The sequence below is a fragment of the Phoxinus phoxinus genome (assembly GCF_949152265.1).
Source record: "Phoxinus phoxinus genome assembly, chromosome: 9".
In the NCBI taxonomy this organism is placed as follows: domain Eukaryota; kingdom Metazoa; phylum Chordata; class Actinopteri; order Cypriniformes; family Leuciscidae; genus Phoxinus; species Phoxinus phoxinus.
Genome location: NC_136884.1, coordinates 4834036 through 4851593, shown reverse-complemented (window position 1 = coordinate 4851593; position 17558 = coordinate 4834036). Strand labels below are relative to the sequence as shown.

The following is a 17558-nucleotide window of genomic DNA, read 5'->3' as shown; positions in this document are numbered from 1 at the left end:
CTCGTGTGTGTGCTCTGCATTGAGTAATTGAATAGGCTATATTCATTTACTTTTTAATAAAATACTTTTAATCTATTTACTAAAAAAAGTAAATGAATCGTTAGAGTCGAATCTTTTATAATGATTCACTCACGATTCGGACGGCAGCGGTTAAAAGCTATCAAGAGGTGATAAATGCTCATCAATGATTATAATATATAACGACTTAAATTGCAGTTTGTTCGTCACATAAAGCTATTATAGGAATAAATAGCGATTTAGAGTCGTATCAGATCACTTTTATTATGTTTTTGTGATGTTTTTTTGTCTTTTTTTGCGTGACAGTCCCCATAGGCTACTCATTCACTTTCATTACATCGACAAGAGTGACCATACATATACTTCAAAAATGTCCTTTTGTCTTCCACGGAAAGTAACCATAAGGATTTGCACATGAAGGTGAGTAAATGACGGCAGAATTGTCATTTTTGGATGAACTAGTCCTTTAATATGCATTTCAAGGCTGAGATTATGCATCGCACTGCAGGGCTAACGTTACTTACACAAAATAACATCTAGAGGAGCACATGTGACGAAGACAATATTATAAACTTCAGAAAACTATTTATTAGATTTAGGTAGGTATTAACTAACCAACCAAACTAACAGACAGACTGTTATATTCAAAATAACCCCAAATCTTACCATGATAAAGTGCTTTAACATTTAAACAGATCTAACAAATAAAATGAAGAAAAAACATTATCTGTTGATATCTGTCTGTATAATGTTGGGCATTGAGAGTATAATGAAAATATAATTAACCACTAACCAACATGAGGCTTCAAGTCTTTTAAATAAATGATTCTCTCAGGAACATTCAAAGTTAATCTAAAACAAAAACATTTTTGCAATGAATAATGTAATTCGCCCACAACAGATTAATAGATTTTTTTGTAATATATGCCACACTGATTGCCCACCTGCAACATAATATACTTTTTCTTAATTGTTGACTGATAAATTGTTTCTGTTATATAGGGCATATTTAGACCATATATCCAACCATTCTGATTAAATGCTCATTCTCACCCTCGACCAGTAAATCTAATGATCTGAAACCATCCAGACTGATAATGTACAGTATATTTAGGATGCAGGGTTTATAGACCTGTGTTATTAAAGCATTATGTTTCAGGATGCTTGAAGGTAAAGCTATCAAACCACTCATTCACATATAGGGGGGATCTGGTGTGGTTATTAGGCAACAGGCTCAGATGATGCAATCCATGATGTGGATCTGCAGGGAGTCCAGGTCAGGTAGGACTTCCCCACATTTGGGACAAGCATGGTCTGGAATATTCTGCTGCTGCCAATCACCTGAGAAAGAAAGAGGTCCATGTAAATTGTCCTCTCGCTATTACAGTAGCATGAAATTGACTCTTTAAGGTAAGGGACTACTTCTACCTCCTTGCAGATTATGTGGAGATGTGGGGCCTTGTGGATTGGCCCCACGTGGCACATGTCTTCTTTGCATCTCGCTCATGGAATGCCTGAAGCATGAAAACAATTCTGTTAAAGTTGACACAGAAGTCACATGTGAGTGGGTAAGTTAAGTTTATGACGTACCTGCCAAGTGATTCCATCTCCTCCTGAAGTTGGCTGTTCTGTTTCTTCACATAGTCCAGCTGAGTGGCCAAACGCTCTTTCTCCTCGTGAATCTTCTCCCGAGCAGCTCGTTCTGCATAGAAGTCTGAGGAATATATCTCTGCCTGTACACAAAAAAACACATAATACATTTTACAGATCGCGAAGAGCTTAAAATAAAGTGAGCGGACATGACATGATATTACAATCGTTTGTACCTGAGCCTGGAAAACAGAGATAGTATCTAGCTCCTTTTCCTTCTGGAAGATTTCCATCTTCATCTCATCAATCTTCAGCTGTTTGTCTGCCAGCGCCTTTTCAGCCGTAGCAAACCTGGTCTGGAGGTCATCGTACTCTTCCCGTGATGCACTACCCTGATCACACACACGTACGTAATGAGGTAAGAAACATGAATCATCAAAACCCTCAGAATACAAAATGAATGGCCTTAAAGCTAATTGTATTTCAATAAAAAATATTTAGCTGCAAGCAAAGTTGCTTCCTACCAAAAATGACAGTTAACAGTTAAACCTAAATAATAGCATCTAGCCAAATGCAAAAAATAAATGTGAGGCTGAAGATTTACATTTTTCTAAAGTAGGCTAAATGGGAGCTGGTACTACCCCATGCAAAAGTCTCCCTTACAGAGTGAGTTTAATACTTAAAGCTGCAGTCGGCAAGTCTGGTAGATTGAGGGGACTTAGCCAAAATGTTGAATGGTTACAACTCTCATGCCCCTCCCCATCTACCGCGAACACCCTCCCATCGAGTTCGCTCGTCAGTGCGTGTGCACCAGATTTTCTGTGAACGTGCCCGTCTCTTCAGCATCGAAGCATCATTTTCTTTTCTTTGGTTGTTTTGGACCTCCTACCTCTGCTTGTTAACCGAGGAATTGGAAACTTGTTAGAAGACTTTCTCTTCCCCATCACGTTTCGTACAATCCAACACACCTGCAAACTTCAGGCGTGTGCATGTGATATTGTAACGTGGGGGAGGGGGGATCTGTGGCGTGTGCACGAACTGTGATGGACAGTCAGATCTCACACCCCCCCTGCGCTGACTGGACCAGAAGAACCGGGAGTGATGGATTTTTGCAAAACAAATAATACCCTCCAGGTGGAGGTAGAAGCGCGGGTTTTTTTCTAAAACCGGCTGATTTATGTTGTTCTTTTGGAGTATAGCGTCGGTTTCAGTGAATATGATAAAAAAAATATCTTGCCGACTTCAGCTTTAATCCAAATTGATGATTTCATCATTTTGTACCTCTTTCTTCTTCTTTTCCTCTTGGAGCTCATTGTAGTCTTCAAACAGCTTGGTGTAGGCATCTTTTAGCTGGTTTAGGTTGTTTCTGGACAAGAAAGATAAAAGGAGACGTGATTATTATCAAAACCTTTAGATAGCTCCAGCAATCGACTGCATTTCTGTGGGCATCAGATGGACGTAACAAGCTGCGCTCACTTCTCATCCTGAGTTTTCTTCTGTTCCAGTTTAATAGCAGCCTGGAGACTTTCCATCTGAACCTTCAGACAGTCGTTCTCAGCCTGGGTCTTCTGTTTCTCTCCCAGCTGAGCCTTTAAGGTGCCCAGATCCTGCTCCAAATCTCTACACCTGCAGACAGAGCAGGAGGTTGGAGAGCTATAGATCTTGTAAAGCTTCAGGTTAAAGTAAAAAATAAAAACAGTTTTCAACGTTAAAAGTAATAATATTACATGTTTCTTGAGCAAAATCAAGTGACACTGAAGACTGGAGTAATGATGCTGAAAATTCAGCTTTGCATCACAGGAACAAATTACATTATTAAATGTATTAAAATAGAAAATAATTAATATTATTTTAGATTATTTTTTTTTACATTTTTAGATAAATAAAGAATTTTTACTGTAATTTTGCTTAAATAAATGCAGCCTAGGTGAGCATTATAGACTTCTTTGAAAAACAAAAACAATTGTAATGTTTCCAAACTTTTAACAGGTAGTGTATGATTAAAAAAAAAAATGCATATAAGGCTGATGTTGACTGGCTTTCTGACCTGTCCTGCAGGTTTCTTTTCATGTTCTCAGCATCATCTAGTTTGATCTGAGCTTGTTTCAGTTCATTACAGAGCTTCAACAACTGCTCCTCCAGATGCTTCACCTCAGCGCTTGACTGACAGAAACAAACATACACAAAATTGGTAGCTTTCTTCAAATGAAATGTAAACTCAAAGTTGTTGCCACACTCTAAACAATTTTCACATTCGCAGACAAGACTGTCCTCAAAGACCACAGCCACATGGATGTTTTGATCAAATAACTACTTAAAAAATGCTGCAAAATGGATTGTTATAAAAGCCTGATTCTCCTACATTGATTTCGGTTGTACAGGGGAGAGACGTCTGTGCGCTGCTGTCAGCGTGTTCCAGTCTGTTCTCCAACTCTGCAATTCTGCAAATACACACATATGCGCAGCATACAATAAAAGAAGCTGAAACACCTGAAGTTGTGTTTCTGAGAGGGTGTGTGTAAAGATGGCCGACCTCCCATGTGCCTCCTGAAGCGTCATCTGCAGTCTCTCCTTCTCATCAGTCTCTGCTCTGAGGGAGTGAAGCAGCTGCCTGACCGTCTGCTCCTCCGACTCGCCCTTTGACCTGTGTACGCACACATATGTTATCAAAATGATGACCTACTATAGGCTTCTATTGTGTTTAAGTATTTACTCTAGACAAACCATGATTACCTTAGGCTGTGTGTTCACACCTGGCATGTTTTGTTGGATTAAAACGAACCCTTGTGCGATTGCCCTGTTAGTGCGGGTCAATTGAATAAATGTGAACTCTGCCATCCAAACCCTGGTGCGCATTAAACAAGTGAACCGAGACTCCTGAAAATATGGGTCTCGGTCAACTTCCAAACACACTTTGGTGCGGTTCAACTGAAATATAATCGCTACACGGACCAAAGACATGTAAACAAACCTAAAACGGATATTATGTCACAAGATGCGACCCTAAAAAGGACAGATTTTTCTAGTCATAGTTGCAATGTTGCGCATCTCAGTTCAGTACAGGCGTCAGAACCGCGTCTCCTCACAGCAGATCTTTGTTTGTGTGTGTGTGATAGAGCGATTCCTGCCGCTGTTTTGACTCCTTTACACATTTTTATAAGCTCTTCAAAATACCATATGTAGGGTACGCACATACAACAAGCGCATTTAGGCCAGCACACAGTAAGTTCCGTCACGAAATATACATAATAAACACCAACCAATCAGGTTGTGAACATATCCTTATGCCTTTAGGTTCGGTATCTTTAGGTTCAATGTTAAAATGTGAACGCAATGCAGACCAGGACTAAATGTTTTTTTGGGGGGTCCGGACCAAATGAACCAAACTACAAGTGTGAACACACCCTGAAGTATTTGTTTTATTTATTATAATGTTAACATGTAATGTTTAGTTTAATTGAATGTCCCCAAAAGAGGCATTGTCAGATCTAGCTCTCTTTCTAGCAAACAAACTATAGCTAAATATGAAAATAAACAATTTAGTGAATCAAAAGCATTAAAACAATAAGCCTTTAAATCGCAGTGCTTACATGCAGAACGCAGATAGGTCCTTTTGTGTACTGGGCAAATCTCTGGTCACTTTTAAATCATCGTCCTGTGTAAGAAAGTACAGACTGAGACAAATTGAGCAACATGTTGTCCCTTCATTGTGTTTGTGTGTGTATGTGCATACTTACAGCTATTCTAATCTCGATAAAGGAGTCGCTAGGTGAACCTTGTCCCGTTTTGAGCTGGAGTTCGGAGTTCAATGCTACCAGATCATTCTTCTCAGCCTGAAGACGACCAATCTGACCCCTCAGCGCCTCCAGTTCAGTGTGTAAACACTACGGCAGATATTCAACTTTAGTCTTTATAATTGATTATATACTTCTGGGCTGTCTGATTCTCGCTTCGCTCACCTCGGCTCCACTTTTTTCCAGTTCTTCCACTCGTTTCTTCAACATCTCGTTCTCTCCATCCATCGTGTTCAGTTTGGTTTTGGCCTCTTCTAATCGTTTCTCCAGGAAGCCTCTCTCCTCCTTTTGCATCTCCTTCCATGCCGACAGACCCTCAAATCTCTCCTTCATGGACACGTTAGTCTGTTTCAGGGCCTCTGTTGATACACATAATGCCGTTGGATTGTTGTGCGTGATGGAGCGTGTTTATGTACTGAGATTATGACTGAGACACTGCGGTTTAAATCAGTGTTTCCCAACCCTGTTCCTGGAGGCACTTCAACAGCACATATTTTCAAACTCTTCCTAATCAAACACACCTGATTCAATCATTAGCAAGACTCCAAGACCAGAAATAAATGTCTCAGATAAGGAAGACATTCGACATGTGCACTGTTGGTGTGCCTCCAGGAAGAGGGTTGGTTTTTAATATCTCACCCTTCAGTTCTCTGTTCTCTTTGATCAGGGTGTTCATTTGCTGGAGGGTCTCCTCTACATTCCCCGGGCCGGACCCGCGAGGGTGACTGATGTCCCCGTTCATCATCGATGAACCAGATGCCATGTTTTCGGTGTCTGTTGAGCTACAGTGTGCTGTGTTATGAAATACCACAGCATGACTCCGTTTAAGAACGGCTTACTCTCAAATATGCAATCATCAGCACAGAATGAAAAGTGAAACATAGGCTGAACAGACTATAATTCTAGGCGAATATATGCTTTAGCATCTACAAAAAGAAAATATAAATAAAATGTAATGAGTAAAAAGTGAAATACATTTTATATGCACTAAGTATATTTTAAAACAAGTATATTTAAAATAGATTTTATATAAACACACACACACAGTAGGCAATGTAGAAATTCGAATCTTATCAGTTAATCCAAATCACATAATCCTGAACTATTCGATGACAATCGAACTGATAAGGTTTTCGAGTTGAACGTTTCACTGGTTTGGAGGGTTGTCGGTGAGTAATGGTTTCAATTTCGTTCTGTACCCTGCACAAAGCTATCGTATGGCTTCAAGAGACTTCATACGAGATTTAAATGACAAGAGTGTGAGTAAAGGATGATGACAGTCATTTCTGAGAGAACTAGTCCTTTAACATCTCATTGTATTAACTTGTGAAATACACACATTGGTTTGGACAGACTGTTCTCACCCGAGACGTTTCACAAGACACCCAATAGTGATGCCACAAGAAAGCGAAAGTTAACGAAGACATTTGCAGTAGAAATGAACTAACACTCGTTAATCTCCATTCTAATGTGTTTCATAAGTGCGCAACATATTAACACAACTTTTTTTAAATGCCAAGCGTTAAATAACTATATATTTAAGAGCAATGCGATACTCACAAAGCGTTCTCTTCTGGTGTGCACCAACTTGTTTTGAGAATGCTCGTTTCCTGTTGTAGACGTCAGTGAAGAGCGCTGAGCGCGCGGATCTGTGATCCAGCAGGACTGGTCTATATACAGTAAGCGTTATACAGGTACAGTCTATCCACTGTCATAAGACTCTACTCTACATTACAGCACTGAACCAGCTGACGGTGATGTCAGGGCGCGTTCCGGGATTTCCCTGCGCCTGCCCTGCTGAGGACGGTCATCCCACATGACGCAGTGACGCACTCCGAACTGGGGCAAACGGAGGGGATTTTCGACACCCGTATCATTCTAGTATAAGGGTCATACTTTCTTTCCTATTTACATGATGACAAGAAATGTCGTAGGTGAAGATACAACCTTTCTTTTTCCTTCCATACACTGCATGTTATTTATGGGGTTTGCATAAAACGCTAGGCCTATAGCAATAACAACAGCGGTGATAATTGGCTGCCTACATTATCATAATTATAATTAAAAGTGGAGTTCCCTGTAATGTAAGGACTTTGTTGATGCACTAGATGGAGCCACTGAGACAGAGATGCGTTTAAAACTAAAGGCTTTATACAGCTGAGTTAAGGCTGCTTTGTTCCTGCTAAAAAATATGTGAAAGAAAACGCAAAGCAGCATAAAAGCCAGACTAAATGATGCTCTCACACCTCTGCCCCTAGTATAACAATACGCCGTTAAAATTGTTGTGTAAATGCATTTATGCCATCTCTGAGCAGCATTAAACAGTCTGTGTGAAGACAAGCGCTTCTGTGCCATCTTTCCAGTGTGAATTTGGCAAATAGTAAAATCTGGTAACCTAATAATTATAGGGGAGACTGAAGCTGATATCTCCATCATTATTGCCCAGAAAAAAACATACAGCCAAACATTGAATTCAAGTTTACCTTTTGTACTTTCAATATTTCAAAATAATCGTTTTGTAACACTGATATCAACGCAGGATAACTGCTAATGTTATTTAAACATTATTTATATTAATAATTGCTACTTTGTTTATGTTGCAAACTCTGGTCACATGGAAAACAAAATGAGTAAAAAATAACATAATGTATATATTTACATGCTACAAATAAAAGCTACTTTTAATTTATGTATTATTGCACAAGTCATACATACATGCATAAATGTTTAATTCTTCATTCATCACGTGCATGAACGAACAAACAAAAAAAGGAGCAGGAAGAAGAAAATCTTATAATACCTGTCGCTTATTTGTGCACATCAAACGAAACTAAAAACAAAACAGCTGCTTTATGAATGAATCAATCAACCCCAATCCCCACCCCAAACACCAAACATTTTCAGTAATGCCTCTCTTTACACTTAATTATCATCATTTTAAGCATTAGTCATAATTTTTCTTGTAACATTCCTGTATTTTTTCTTTATACAATTTCTTAAATTTACAAACATTAAAGTGTTCCACAATTTAATTCCATAAACAAAATATTAATGGTAGCTTTTATTTGATTACTTTCTAACTATCTTCTATAGCTTCTTGAATTGTTTTTGGTAATGTTTTGTATTTTTTTTTATCTGAATTCACTTTTATGAATGCATTTCTTTTATATTATTGTATTTCTGTTTTATTTGATCTTATTTTTTTGTAAAGCGCTTTGAGGTGTAACTTTTAAAGGGCGCTATAGAAAATAAAGTTTATTATTGTCATAGAAGTGGTTTACGGGATAGGTTTCAAACACGTTTAAAGGGGCAACACAATAGAGACAATCTCATAAAATAAACCTTTTCATGACTGAAAAGTCAATGGCCCAATACATTTTTCTTCAGAGCAGTTTTGGTGATTAAAGTGAATTCTCATGGGCAGTGATCTGTCCTCTGTCCAGGAATGTAGCAGGCTGATGGACGCAGGATGCAGCGCGTCTATTGGCTGGTTAAACTCCAGCGCGTCCGATTGGCCTGAGACGAACTTTAGGGGTGATGATGGATCGAGGAGGAGCAGGACGTGGGAACTCTTGTGAACCTTCAGCAGTCTGAACAGGTCGGGACTATGTGAACTGACCCCGGGCCGTTGCACGGGTGCCTTTACTGCATTGCCTATCCACTGAACCCGTGAACGAGTCATTTTTACGCGTGGGTATATTTACTGGCACGGGAAGCATGCACATTGCGCTTCTGCTGACGCTGGGTTTCGGGTTCGCGTTTGCATGCCAGCTACCCAGCGAGTGGCGACCCCTGAGCGAGGGTTGTCGGGCTGAACTCGCCGAGATCATCGTGTACGCCAAGGTGTTGGCCATCCACGTGGAGCCGTACGCGTCCAGTCTGTACAACTACCTGCCGTACCAGAAGCACGAGCGCGCGGAGGACGCGCTGCTGTACGCGGCGGAGGTGGAGTTGCTATGCGACCAGGCGTGGGGAAGCATGCTGGAGGTGCCCGCGGGTTCGCGCCTCAACCTCACGGGACTTGGGTACTTCAGCTGTCAGTCACACACGGTGATGGAAAACAACTCCTACATATTCTTCCTTAGGTGGGTTCACTTCTATTTGGAAACAAAGAACCAGTTTTTATTCTGAACTTAAGTTTGGACCGGGGGAAATAATAATTTTCATGGTGTATGGTTCTCTATGGAACCCCGGGAAGCTCAAAAACACGTGACTTTTAACACGTAAACAACGCGCCAACTACGCGTAGTTTGCGCGTTAAAGTTCGACGCGTAAAAACACATAATGACTCACAAACGTATGCGGATAAAAGCCTAAATTCAATATGTTCATCATATAAAGCGGTCGTGTCTTTAAGGAAAATTTGGACTAAACTATTCAAATCATATGGGTTAGTTTTACGATCTCTCTTTATGAACTTTTTGAAGCGTCAAAGTGGTAGTTGCGTTGCTGTCAATGAGACAGAAAGCTCTCAGATTTCATAAAAAATATTTGTGTACCGAAACGAAAGTCTTACAAGTATATGGAACGACATGAGGGTGAGTAATTAATAACAGAATATTAATCTTTGGACGAACTATCCCTTTAAGTGGCGGTTATTGAATCATTCTACTCCCATACTGAACTGCTTTTATTCCGAGTTGAAATTAACTGTTAAAATGACCTTTTATTTATGATATCTAAGTTAATAAAATGAGTATTGAGATTGGGGTGCCTCTTTTAACTTGAAGATGCAAACATTGCATGTTATAGTACAATATATTATATGCAAACAAACGTGTGTGTATTTTATGCAGAATGGATGAAAACTACAACATCCTCCCTCATGGAGTTAACTTCCAGGACGCCATATTCCCTGACACGCTGGATAACAGACGACTGTTTTCCAGCCTCTTCCAGTTCTCAAACTGCTCTGCTGGACAGACGGTGCACAACTTTAATAGTGATTGGGAGAGCCAGGAAGACAGCAGGGTAGGACACACACACACACACACACACACACACACACACACACACACACACGTGTTCAATATGCACTAGAGTTGCATAGATAAATGAGCTCGTTCTGAACTATGTAGATTTAACATTGGCATGCAGAAAACTGTATACCTTGTCAAGAGAATTGAAAGGCATGAATCTGCTAAAGGTGGACATCAGTATGCATATGTGAGCTTTGCGTCGTTACAGGCAGACGTTCAGAGTGCGTTCTGGTTTGAAACGACTCTGTTGTAAATTCAAGAGGCTCGTAAAAGGCCTTTTTTAAAGACAGGAGTGTCTGCATGCACAACTGCATTATTTTACCTGGGCTTTAACAGTAAAACAGCAGCCAATTTCCATTCCAGTAGTACTGCACTAACAGCGAACGTGATTTCACCAAGTACAATATGTCCGTAGATCAGCATCTTTGTTGATCCTGGAAAAACTTTCTAATCAGCCAATCAGATTTGAGGGACAAGTTTAGAGTTTGTCAAGTTTAGGCTTACAAACAGGGTTAGGTGCTTCTACATCAGTGTTATTCTCCTATCATTTCCCTCTGATTTCAGGGATAAGTTTAGGGTAGGGTTAGGTTTAGGGGTAGGGACAGGGTTAGGATAACATTTTCGGACAGGAATGTTGTTCCAGGATCAACAAAATGACATAATAAAAACAGAACATGTCTTACTTGGCAAATTACTATACAAAACAACTGCTGCAATAATGACTCAAGGAATCTGATTGGCTGCAGCCAAAAACGTGTCACAGGAAGTGAGAATAATATGAAAGTAACATGTTCAGGTTCTCATGGGTAAATGGAGCTCCTGGTTCATACAGCACACACTAGTCCCTTTCTTTGGTAGTCTTTGTATTGACGACTGTGACTGTTCATCACGGTAGGAGGCTGAGGTAATTCTAGAGTTCATTCGGCTCGATAGAGGCCGGATTAAAGACCTCCCAGCTAGAGCTGCCCTACCTACACACACACACACACACACACACACACACACACACACACACACACACACTTAGGACAGCCTATCCCACCTAAACACACGCATCTGCCACTGAAAATAAAGCTGAGATTTAATATAAAAAGAAAGAGTGAGGGAGACGTCAGATGGACATGTGAACATCCTCTTGGGGAAACGGCGGTGGGTTTTGAAAGGATAATAAATCATGTGTTTGATGTGGACGGTTCGATGCAGAATGGGAGGAATGTCAGGGGTCCTCAGAGGTTATGGCAGGGCTTGAGAGGATGTAACACACACACACACACACACACACACAGTATCAAGTGGTGGAAGTTATGTTTGCCTTGATGAGATTAGCCTGCTGTACATTCAAACACAGAGGCGCTCATCATTCGGACGGTGGTCTGCTGTCTAGAGAGAGGGGCTTATATTCAGACAAACACATTGAGATTCCTGAATGTACAGATAAATATCCACTTCATCTTACCAAAAACAGTCATCAGCTCAGGGTGGACAGTTTCAGATTTATTGAGTGTAATATACCAACAGAGAGTAAACCAGTGGCAATCACCCTTTCCTTCCAGACAAACATATACATTCAAATGAAAAAGTATTTGTGCCCCTTGGCCGTGAACGTGGAAAGACCTGGACCGTGGAAGTGGGACTTTTGGGTTACACTTTATTTTCAGGTGTCTGTGTTACAGTGTAATTATACATTTAAGTACTGAGTAATAATAATTAACTACATGTACTTACTATAGGGTTAGGGTGTGGTTTAGGGTTAGTTGCATGTAATTATGCATAATTTATAGTTATTACATGTAACGTGTAATAAGGACATTGTAAAATAAAGTGTCATTGACTTTTGTTTTCAAATGTTCAAATCACTCGCACATGTGCCTTTGTACACACTGTCCGCACGGACACAAAACTTGGGTCGGTGTTCACGGACATCCGCCGAGTCTCCTGATGATGAAGATTACAGTACGTCATGCAGACGGTGTGTGTCCGTGCATGTCTACAGACGAGGCAGTGACCTGAGGAGGTGCAGGGTTCCTCTAACAGATGTCCACTGTGCTAAACAGATGTGACAGTCTATGTGCAATAAAGGAATATATGGGTTGAAAACTATTTAATTTTTATTAACTGCATCTTTTCTGAACCCTTAACATTTTTTAAAAATGTTACATTTATTCAAGTATTTCAGATCATAGAAGACATACAGCGACACCACTAATCACAGAGACAGACGCAAGAGAGAGAAGATAAAGATAATGATGGTGTGTGTGTGTGTGTGTGAACAGGTGGGGCTGATTATCAGAGAGATAATAAGAGCTGTTTAAAACAGGAGCTTTCCTGTGGGAAAAGGATTGAGGCTGCCTGAGGGACTTTGTGCTCTTGTGGCTGTAGCCAGAACGGTGTGTGTTATGTCACCCCCTGCTTCCTGGACCATCCATCTTAAACACCCATTATACTTATTAAACTCTAATCTGATTCAGACAAATGCAAAAAAAAACCACCATTGCCACTGCTAGGCATTACAATGTCTGAATATATAATGTATTTAATCAAATATCATGTATGGATTCTGAAGAGCTTGGGCTCAACGTCATCCATGCTTTCATAATGAGAAGCTTTTGACTTCAAGAACGTTTAACCGGAGGTTTCATGTTGTGCTGATGTAGTGTTTACTCTCTCTCTGTGTGTGTGTGTGTGTGTGTGGCTTCATGTTTGTCTGTTATCCTTGTGTCCCATTTAAAACAATTTATATCTATCTATCTATCTATCTATCTATCTGTCTGTCTGTCTGTCTGTCTGTCTGTCTGTCTGTCTGTCTGTCTATCTATCTAGTCTTGTTATCATTTCTAAACACACTCTATTGTAATAGACGACTCACTGACCACCACATCTGGGTCTAGTTTGTGTCTGAAAGCAAAGGCTCTTGTAAATACACATCACCCACGTTAAGAAGAAATCATATCATATTAAGTTGCATTGCTAGATAGCTGTTTACATAGTTACACAAGCAAAAGAAGAAACACAAGGTCTTGTTAATGAGCAGCGGTGTTTATTTCAGCATGTGTGTTGTTTTAGGTGTGTTGGTGTCCACTTGTCGGCCTCTGGGTCTCGTGGAGTTTGGAGAAGCTGTTGTTGTTACAGCAGTGTGTGTGTTTTGTTTGGACAGTAGGACACAACAACAGTTATTCTCATCACTCCTTATTTCTCTGGTCAAGAATAGCTTTTACAAAGTGCACAAACATATTATATAAACTTATACACTACCGCTCAAACGTTTGGGGTCTGTGAGGGGAAGAGAGGGGGGAATTCATTAATAAAGTAAATCAATACTTTTATTCAGCATGGATGCAGTAAATTGATCAAAAGTGACAGTTAAGACATTCATAATGTTACAAAACAATCCTGGAAAAAAGTATCACGGTTTCCACAAAATATTAAACATGATAACCAATGTTTCTTGAGCAGCAAATCAGCATATTATAATTATTTCTGAAGGATCATGTGACACTGAAGTCTAGAGTAATGCTTTTTTTTTTTTAAATGCAGTCATTGCTTGAACAGACTGACGTTTTAAGTCATTATTCACTGAAAAATGATTATTGAACTTCACAGCATCTGTCTCCATTCACTTTCATGTAACTTGTGTTCACAGTCAACATCGTTTTTTGTGCAATTAGCTCATGTGGTGACCTCTGACATCATGTGACACTCAGATTTGGCCCTTTACAATAGGGATTTAGACCTTTCCGCTGTTCAGGGAGAACATGCTCAAATACACACAGCAATCACACACACTCCACATGCACACACACACACTCAGCATGCCTCGACTTGTGTCTACCATGGGCATGACAGCATGTCACTTTTGAACTGCCTCCATCACACACATACACACACACACACACACACACACACACACACACACGCACACACACACACACACACACACACACACACACACACACACACACACACACACACACACACACACACACACACACACACACACACACACACACACACACGCTGGCATCTGTAGGGGCCCAGAGAAGAAAGGCAGCGCTCAACAGGAAATAATAAGGCTGACGGAGGCTGGAAATGATGTCATGTTGTATATTGACCTTCATTCCACAGGGTCAGGTTATCAATGCATGCACAGACCTCTGATTATAACGTACTGAGTGACCTTCTCTCTCTCTCTTTTTCTTTCAGCTGCTGTGTTCCTCCGTGCAGAAGGTGTTGTTCGAGGAGGAGGAGCGGGTCGGACAGCTCCAGGAGCGCGTGGCCGAGCTGGAGACGAAGAATAAACAGTTAAAAGAACGAGTGGGGAAACTGAGGCATTCTCTGAGGAAAGCCCGGAAGGCGTCCCGCCGCGCAGAGCGGGAACGCCAGGAGCTCCAGGAGCTCGTGAAGACGGCGGAGAGACGTGCAGGACTTCACCTCAATGCCATTCCTCCCCAACACAGCCCTCCACGCCACAGATACACACATGGACTGTGAGCTCATCACACAGACACCTTCACACACACGGAAAAAAAGTGCTTCTCTTACTCTGTATTTTTATCTGGTTTTCCAGGACAAATACCTCAACATCTTAAAAAAATACATTTACTTAAGAAGCAAGATGACATGAAACAATTTATCTTGTATTCTGATAAATGTATCAAAATAAAAGTGATTGACGCTATTAATGAGACATTTTTATTGGAAAACAAGACAAATATACTCGCTTTTTGTAATGCATTGACTGCAGGGCAGTCTTCAAATACATTATATTTGACATTTTTGTTCTCTCCACAGTAGTTAATTTAGCTCCAAATGCTTAAAATGATTTGTACATAATTTTTTTAATGTTGACACTAAAAGAGTAAGCTTGAACTTAATATGCTTTTTAAAGATGATAGTGTTAAAAGTGATACTTTTATTTCTGATACAACTATAAAAAATGGCTTGTTAGTGTAACCTAATGTAGATGGGTTAATTCTGTCATATTAAAAAATATGTGACTTTTATTTTGAATAAAATATAAGTATACTCATAAGTATATATATGTATATATATGCCAAATAATATAGATGCTACCACATGAAGCATTTAAAACAATAAAACCATGTTTACTGAAAATCTCCGATTGACATTCTCTGACAGAATGTTTACGCATTCAAAATATAACTGACAGTGACGATGTCTTTCACACAGAACTTGTTTCAATATAAACACGCGATAGACGGATGTGTTTGACTGCGCTCGCGTCTTTTTCAGCTCACCGGGCATTGTAAAAACGTGGCGCTGAATAAATCAGCGTAAATCAAAGTTGAAATAAATCTCTAGATCTTGGATCTTTTGCTCTAGATCTTGCGTTTTTTAACCGCAAATATGCGTTCGGTGTGAATGGCCCCTTATGCTTCCAAATGTAAACGCTATAGTTTGTAAGAAATGTAAGATGAAAGTTTGAAAATTGTTACATTATTCTAGCCTGGGAAAACCCAGACCCTCTCAGTTGTAACTGAGTAAGGGTCTGGCAAAGCTCCATAGACAATTCATTTCCACAGGGGCGTCACCAACGGACGTCGGAAAGATCTAAAACCAATCAGAGCGATGAATGACATGACGTATGCAGAGCGACGGAGAAACATCTCGAGACTCTCAGCAATTCTCTGTTTGTGTTAACGAAAATGACCATTTTAAATCGCTTGAAACAGACGCGATAGCTGATTCGAACGAGTGATGTTGTGATGTTCCACGGCGGCATCCATCTCTGTAATGTACAAAATCTGCGTCACCGTCTCTGCTCTGTCGTCATCGTGTAAAACGTTTCTGATTGGTGCCGCGATTTCGGCGGATTGGAAATGGGTTTCAATGGGCTCTTTGCCAGACCCACTTGCAGAGCAAATCTAAATTTGCCGGAAGTGGTCTGGGTTTTCCCAGGCTAACATTATTCAGCATTTAAGATGTAACAGACAGCAGTGTTGTCATCATAATATTTGCATACTGGATTGTGATTGGTCTGTCTTTCTTCAAAGTATTTTTAGTTGTAATTGTAAAACTCAAGTGTTAGCACAAATGCAGTTAGCGCATACTTCTGTGAAGTCTGAGACAGCGGATATTGGATTGTGCAGACGGATGAATGAGTATACTTATGAGTATAATATATAAGAAAAGCAAACGTGTTTAGAGGGGGGCGGAGCTAATTTGCCCTCTTAAAGAAACATTGGTCATTTTGATGCATTTACAATTATTCAAATAAACTTTTAATAAATTATTTGTCTTAAAGTGAAGATCAAAATAAAATAAAAATGTATTAACTCAAAATTTAAATCAGACTCTCATTTTCAAACTAGCTAATATTCCAATTAAGAAAAAAAAGCTCCACTACACACACACACACACACATCAGAGGTAAGTGAGAACACGCACACAATCAGATACTGTGATTGCACTGAATTACATTACATCTGATTCTTCCTTTCTGAGGCTGATAGTAATGCATCACAGGTTCTGTTATCAAGCAGACGATCCAGTGACGGCAAATCCTCACTCACGGTCTCCTTTCATCTGCTGAGCAGATTGAGATAGAGAGTGGAGGAAGGGGAGAGAGAGAATGTGTTTAACATGTGTCTGAGTTCAATTCTGAGAGACTTTCTGCATTTTTACATGTTCAAAAAACATCACTTAGTCTGATTTATAAGCTGTTTTCCAAAAAATGTCCCAAATGACAAGGATTTCAGATATTGGCATCTTTGTGGGGACATTTTTTTACCAGGACCAAGCACACACACACACACACACACACACACACAGGAACATCAGGAGTTTTCATCTTTACACCCCCAATTCTTCCAGTAATGGAACACTGCATGCATTATGCAACATAAGAAATGTTAAAAACAGCCCAAATCTTAAACATTTCTCTTATTCCATATGACAGAAACCCAGCAGACTCATATCACATGTGGCAGAGTGTACATCCTCTGTTTTGAACACACATTAAATAGACGGTAGCTTTGATTTCATGAATTCTTGAACCCAGATAGTTGTAGGCTCTCTGAATCAACAAAAATGACTCGTTGTGAACTAATATTGAACTTTGCAGGAGTCTTTCAACTGCCGCTACACAAAACATTACCACAACGGCATATCAGCATGCTGACAGTGGTGAACGTATAGATCTAAGACGGTTCAATCTCAC

At 40.0% G+C, this 17558-nt stretch overlaps 2 protein-coding genes across 5 annotated transcripts; one reads left to right on the top strand and one right to left on the bottom strand.

Annotated features, from left to right (window-relative positions):
• Positions 1-102: 102 nt before the first annotated feature.
• ccdc3a (coiled-coil domain containing 3a) lies at positions 103-16676 on the top strand. 3 transcript variants are annotated; one of them, XM_079622450.1, is made up of 6 exons: positions 103-167; positions 325-438; positions 7140-7336; positions 8846-9487; positions 10199-10373; positions 14582-16676. In XM_079622450.1, the coding sequence occupies exons 4-6, from the start codon at positions 9120-9122 to the stop codon at positions 14867-14869; spliced, it is 831 nt and encodes a 276-aa protein (XP_079478576.1). In that variant the 5' UTR covers positions 103-167; positions 325-438; positions 7140-7336; positions 8846-9119; the 3' UTR covers positions 14870-16676. The 3 variants fall into 3 exon arrangements, with proteins under 3 accessions (XP_079478576.1, XP_079478575.1, XP_079478577.1); XM_079622449.1 differs by having other exon boundaries at positions 8827-9487; XM_079622451.1 differs by lacking the exons at positions 103-167; positions 325-438 and adding an exon at positions 1663-2026.
• Positions 246-7248, bottom strand: optn (optineurin). 2 transcript variants are annotated; one of them, XM_079622446.1, is made up of 14 exons: positions 6963-7216; positions 6042-6194; positions 5568-5761; positions 5346-5492; positions 5199-5263; positions 4142-4252; positions 3971-4049; positions 3656-3771; positions 3085-3234; positions 2890-2974; positions 1845-2000; positions 1609-1751; positions 1447-1532; positions 246-1359 (listed from the first exon to the last, which is right to left on the bottom strand). In XM_079622446.1, exons 2-14 carry the CDS (start codon positions 6163-6165, stop codon positions 1253-1255), a joined length of 1563 nt encoding a protein of 520 aa, XP_079478572.1. In that variant the 5' UTR covers positions 6166-6194; positions 6963-7216; the 3' UTR covers positions 246-1252. The 2 variants fall into 2 exon arrangements, with proteins under 2 accessions (XP_079478572.1, XP_079478573.1); XM_079622447.1 differs by having other exon boundaries at positions 263-1359; positions 6042-6184; positions 6963-7248.
• Positions 16677-17558: the final 882 nt, after the last annotated feature.

Coding starts and splice junctions, on each gene's coding strand:
- optn (XM_079622447.1), bottom strand. CDS start 6,165: ATGGCATCTGGTTCATCGATGATGAACGGGGACATCAGTCACCCTCGC. Junction 3,772..3,970: donor CCTGTACAACCGAAATCAAT/GTAGGAGAATCA, acceptor TGTTTCTGTCAG/TCAAGCGCTGAGGTGAAGCA. Junction 2,001..2,889: donor AGGAAAAGAAGAAGAAAGAG/GTACAAAATGAT, acceptor GTGTGTGATCAG/GGTAGTGCATCACGGGAAGA.
- ccdc3a (XM_079622450.1), top strand. CDS start 9,120: ATGCACATTGCGCTTCTGCTGACGCTGGGTTTCGGGTTCGCGTTTGCA. Junction 9,488..10,198: donor TCCTACATATTCTTCCTTAG/GTGGGTTCACTT, acceptor TATTTTATGCAG/AATGGATGAAAACTACAACA. Junction 10,374..14,581: donor AGAGCCAGGAAGACAGCAGG/GTAGGACACACA, acceptor TTTTTCTTTCAG/CTGCTGTGTTCCTCCGTGCA.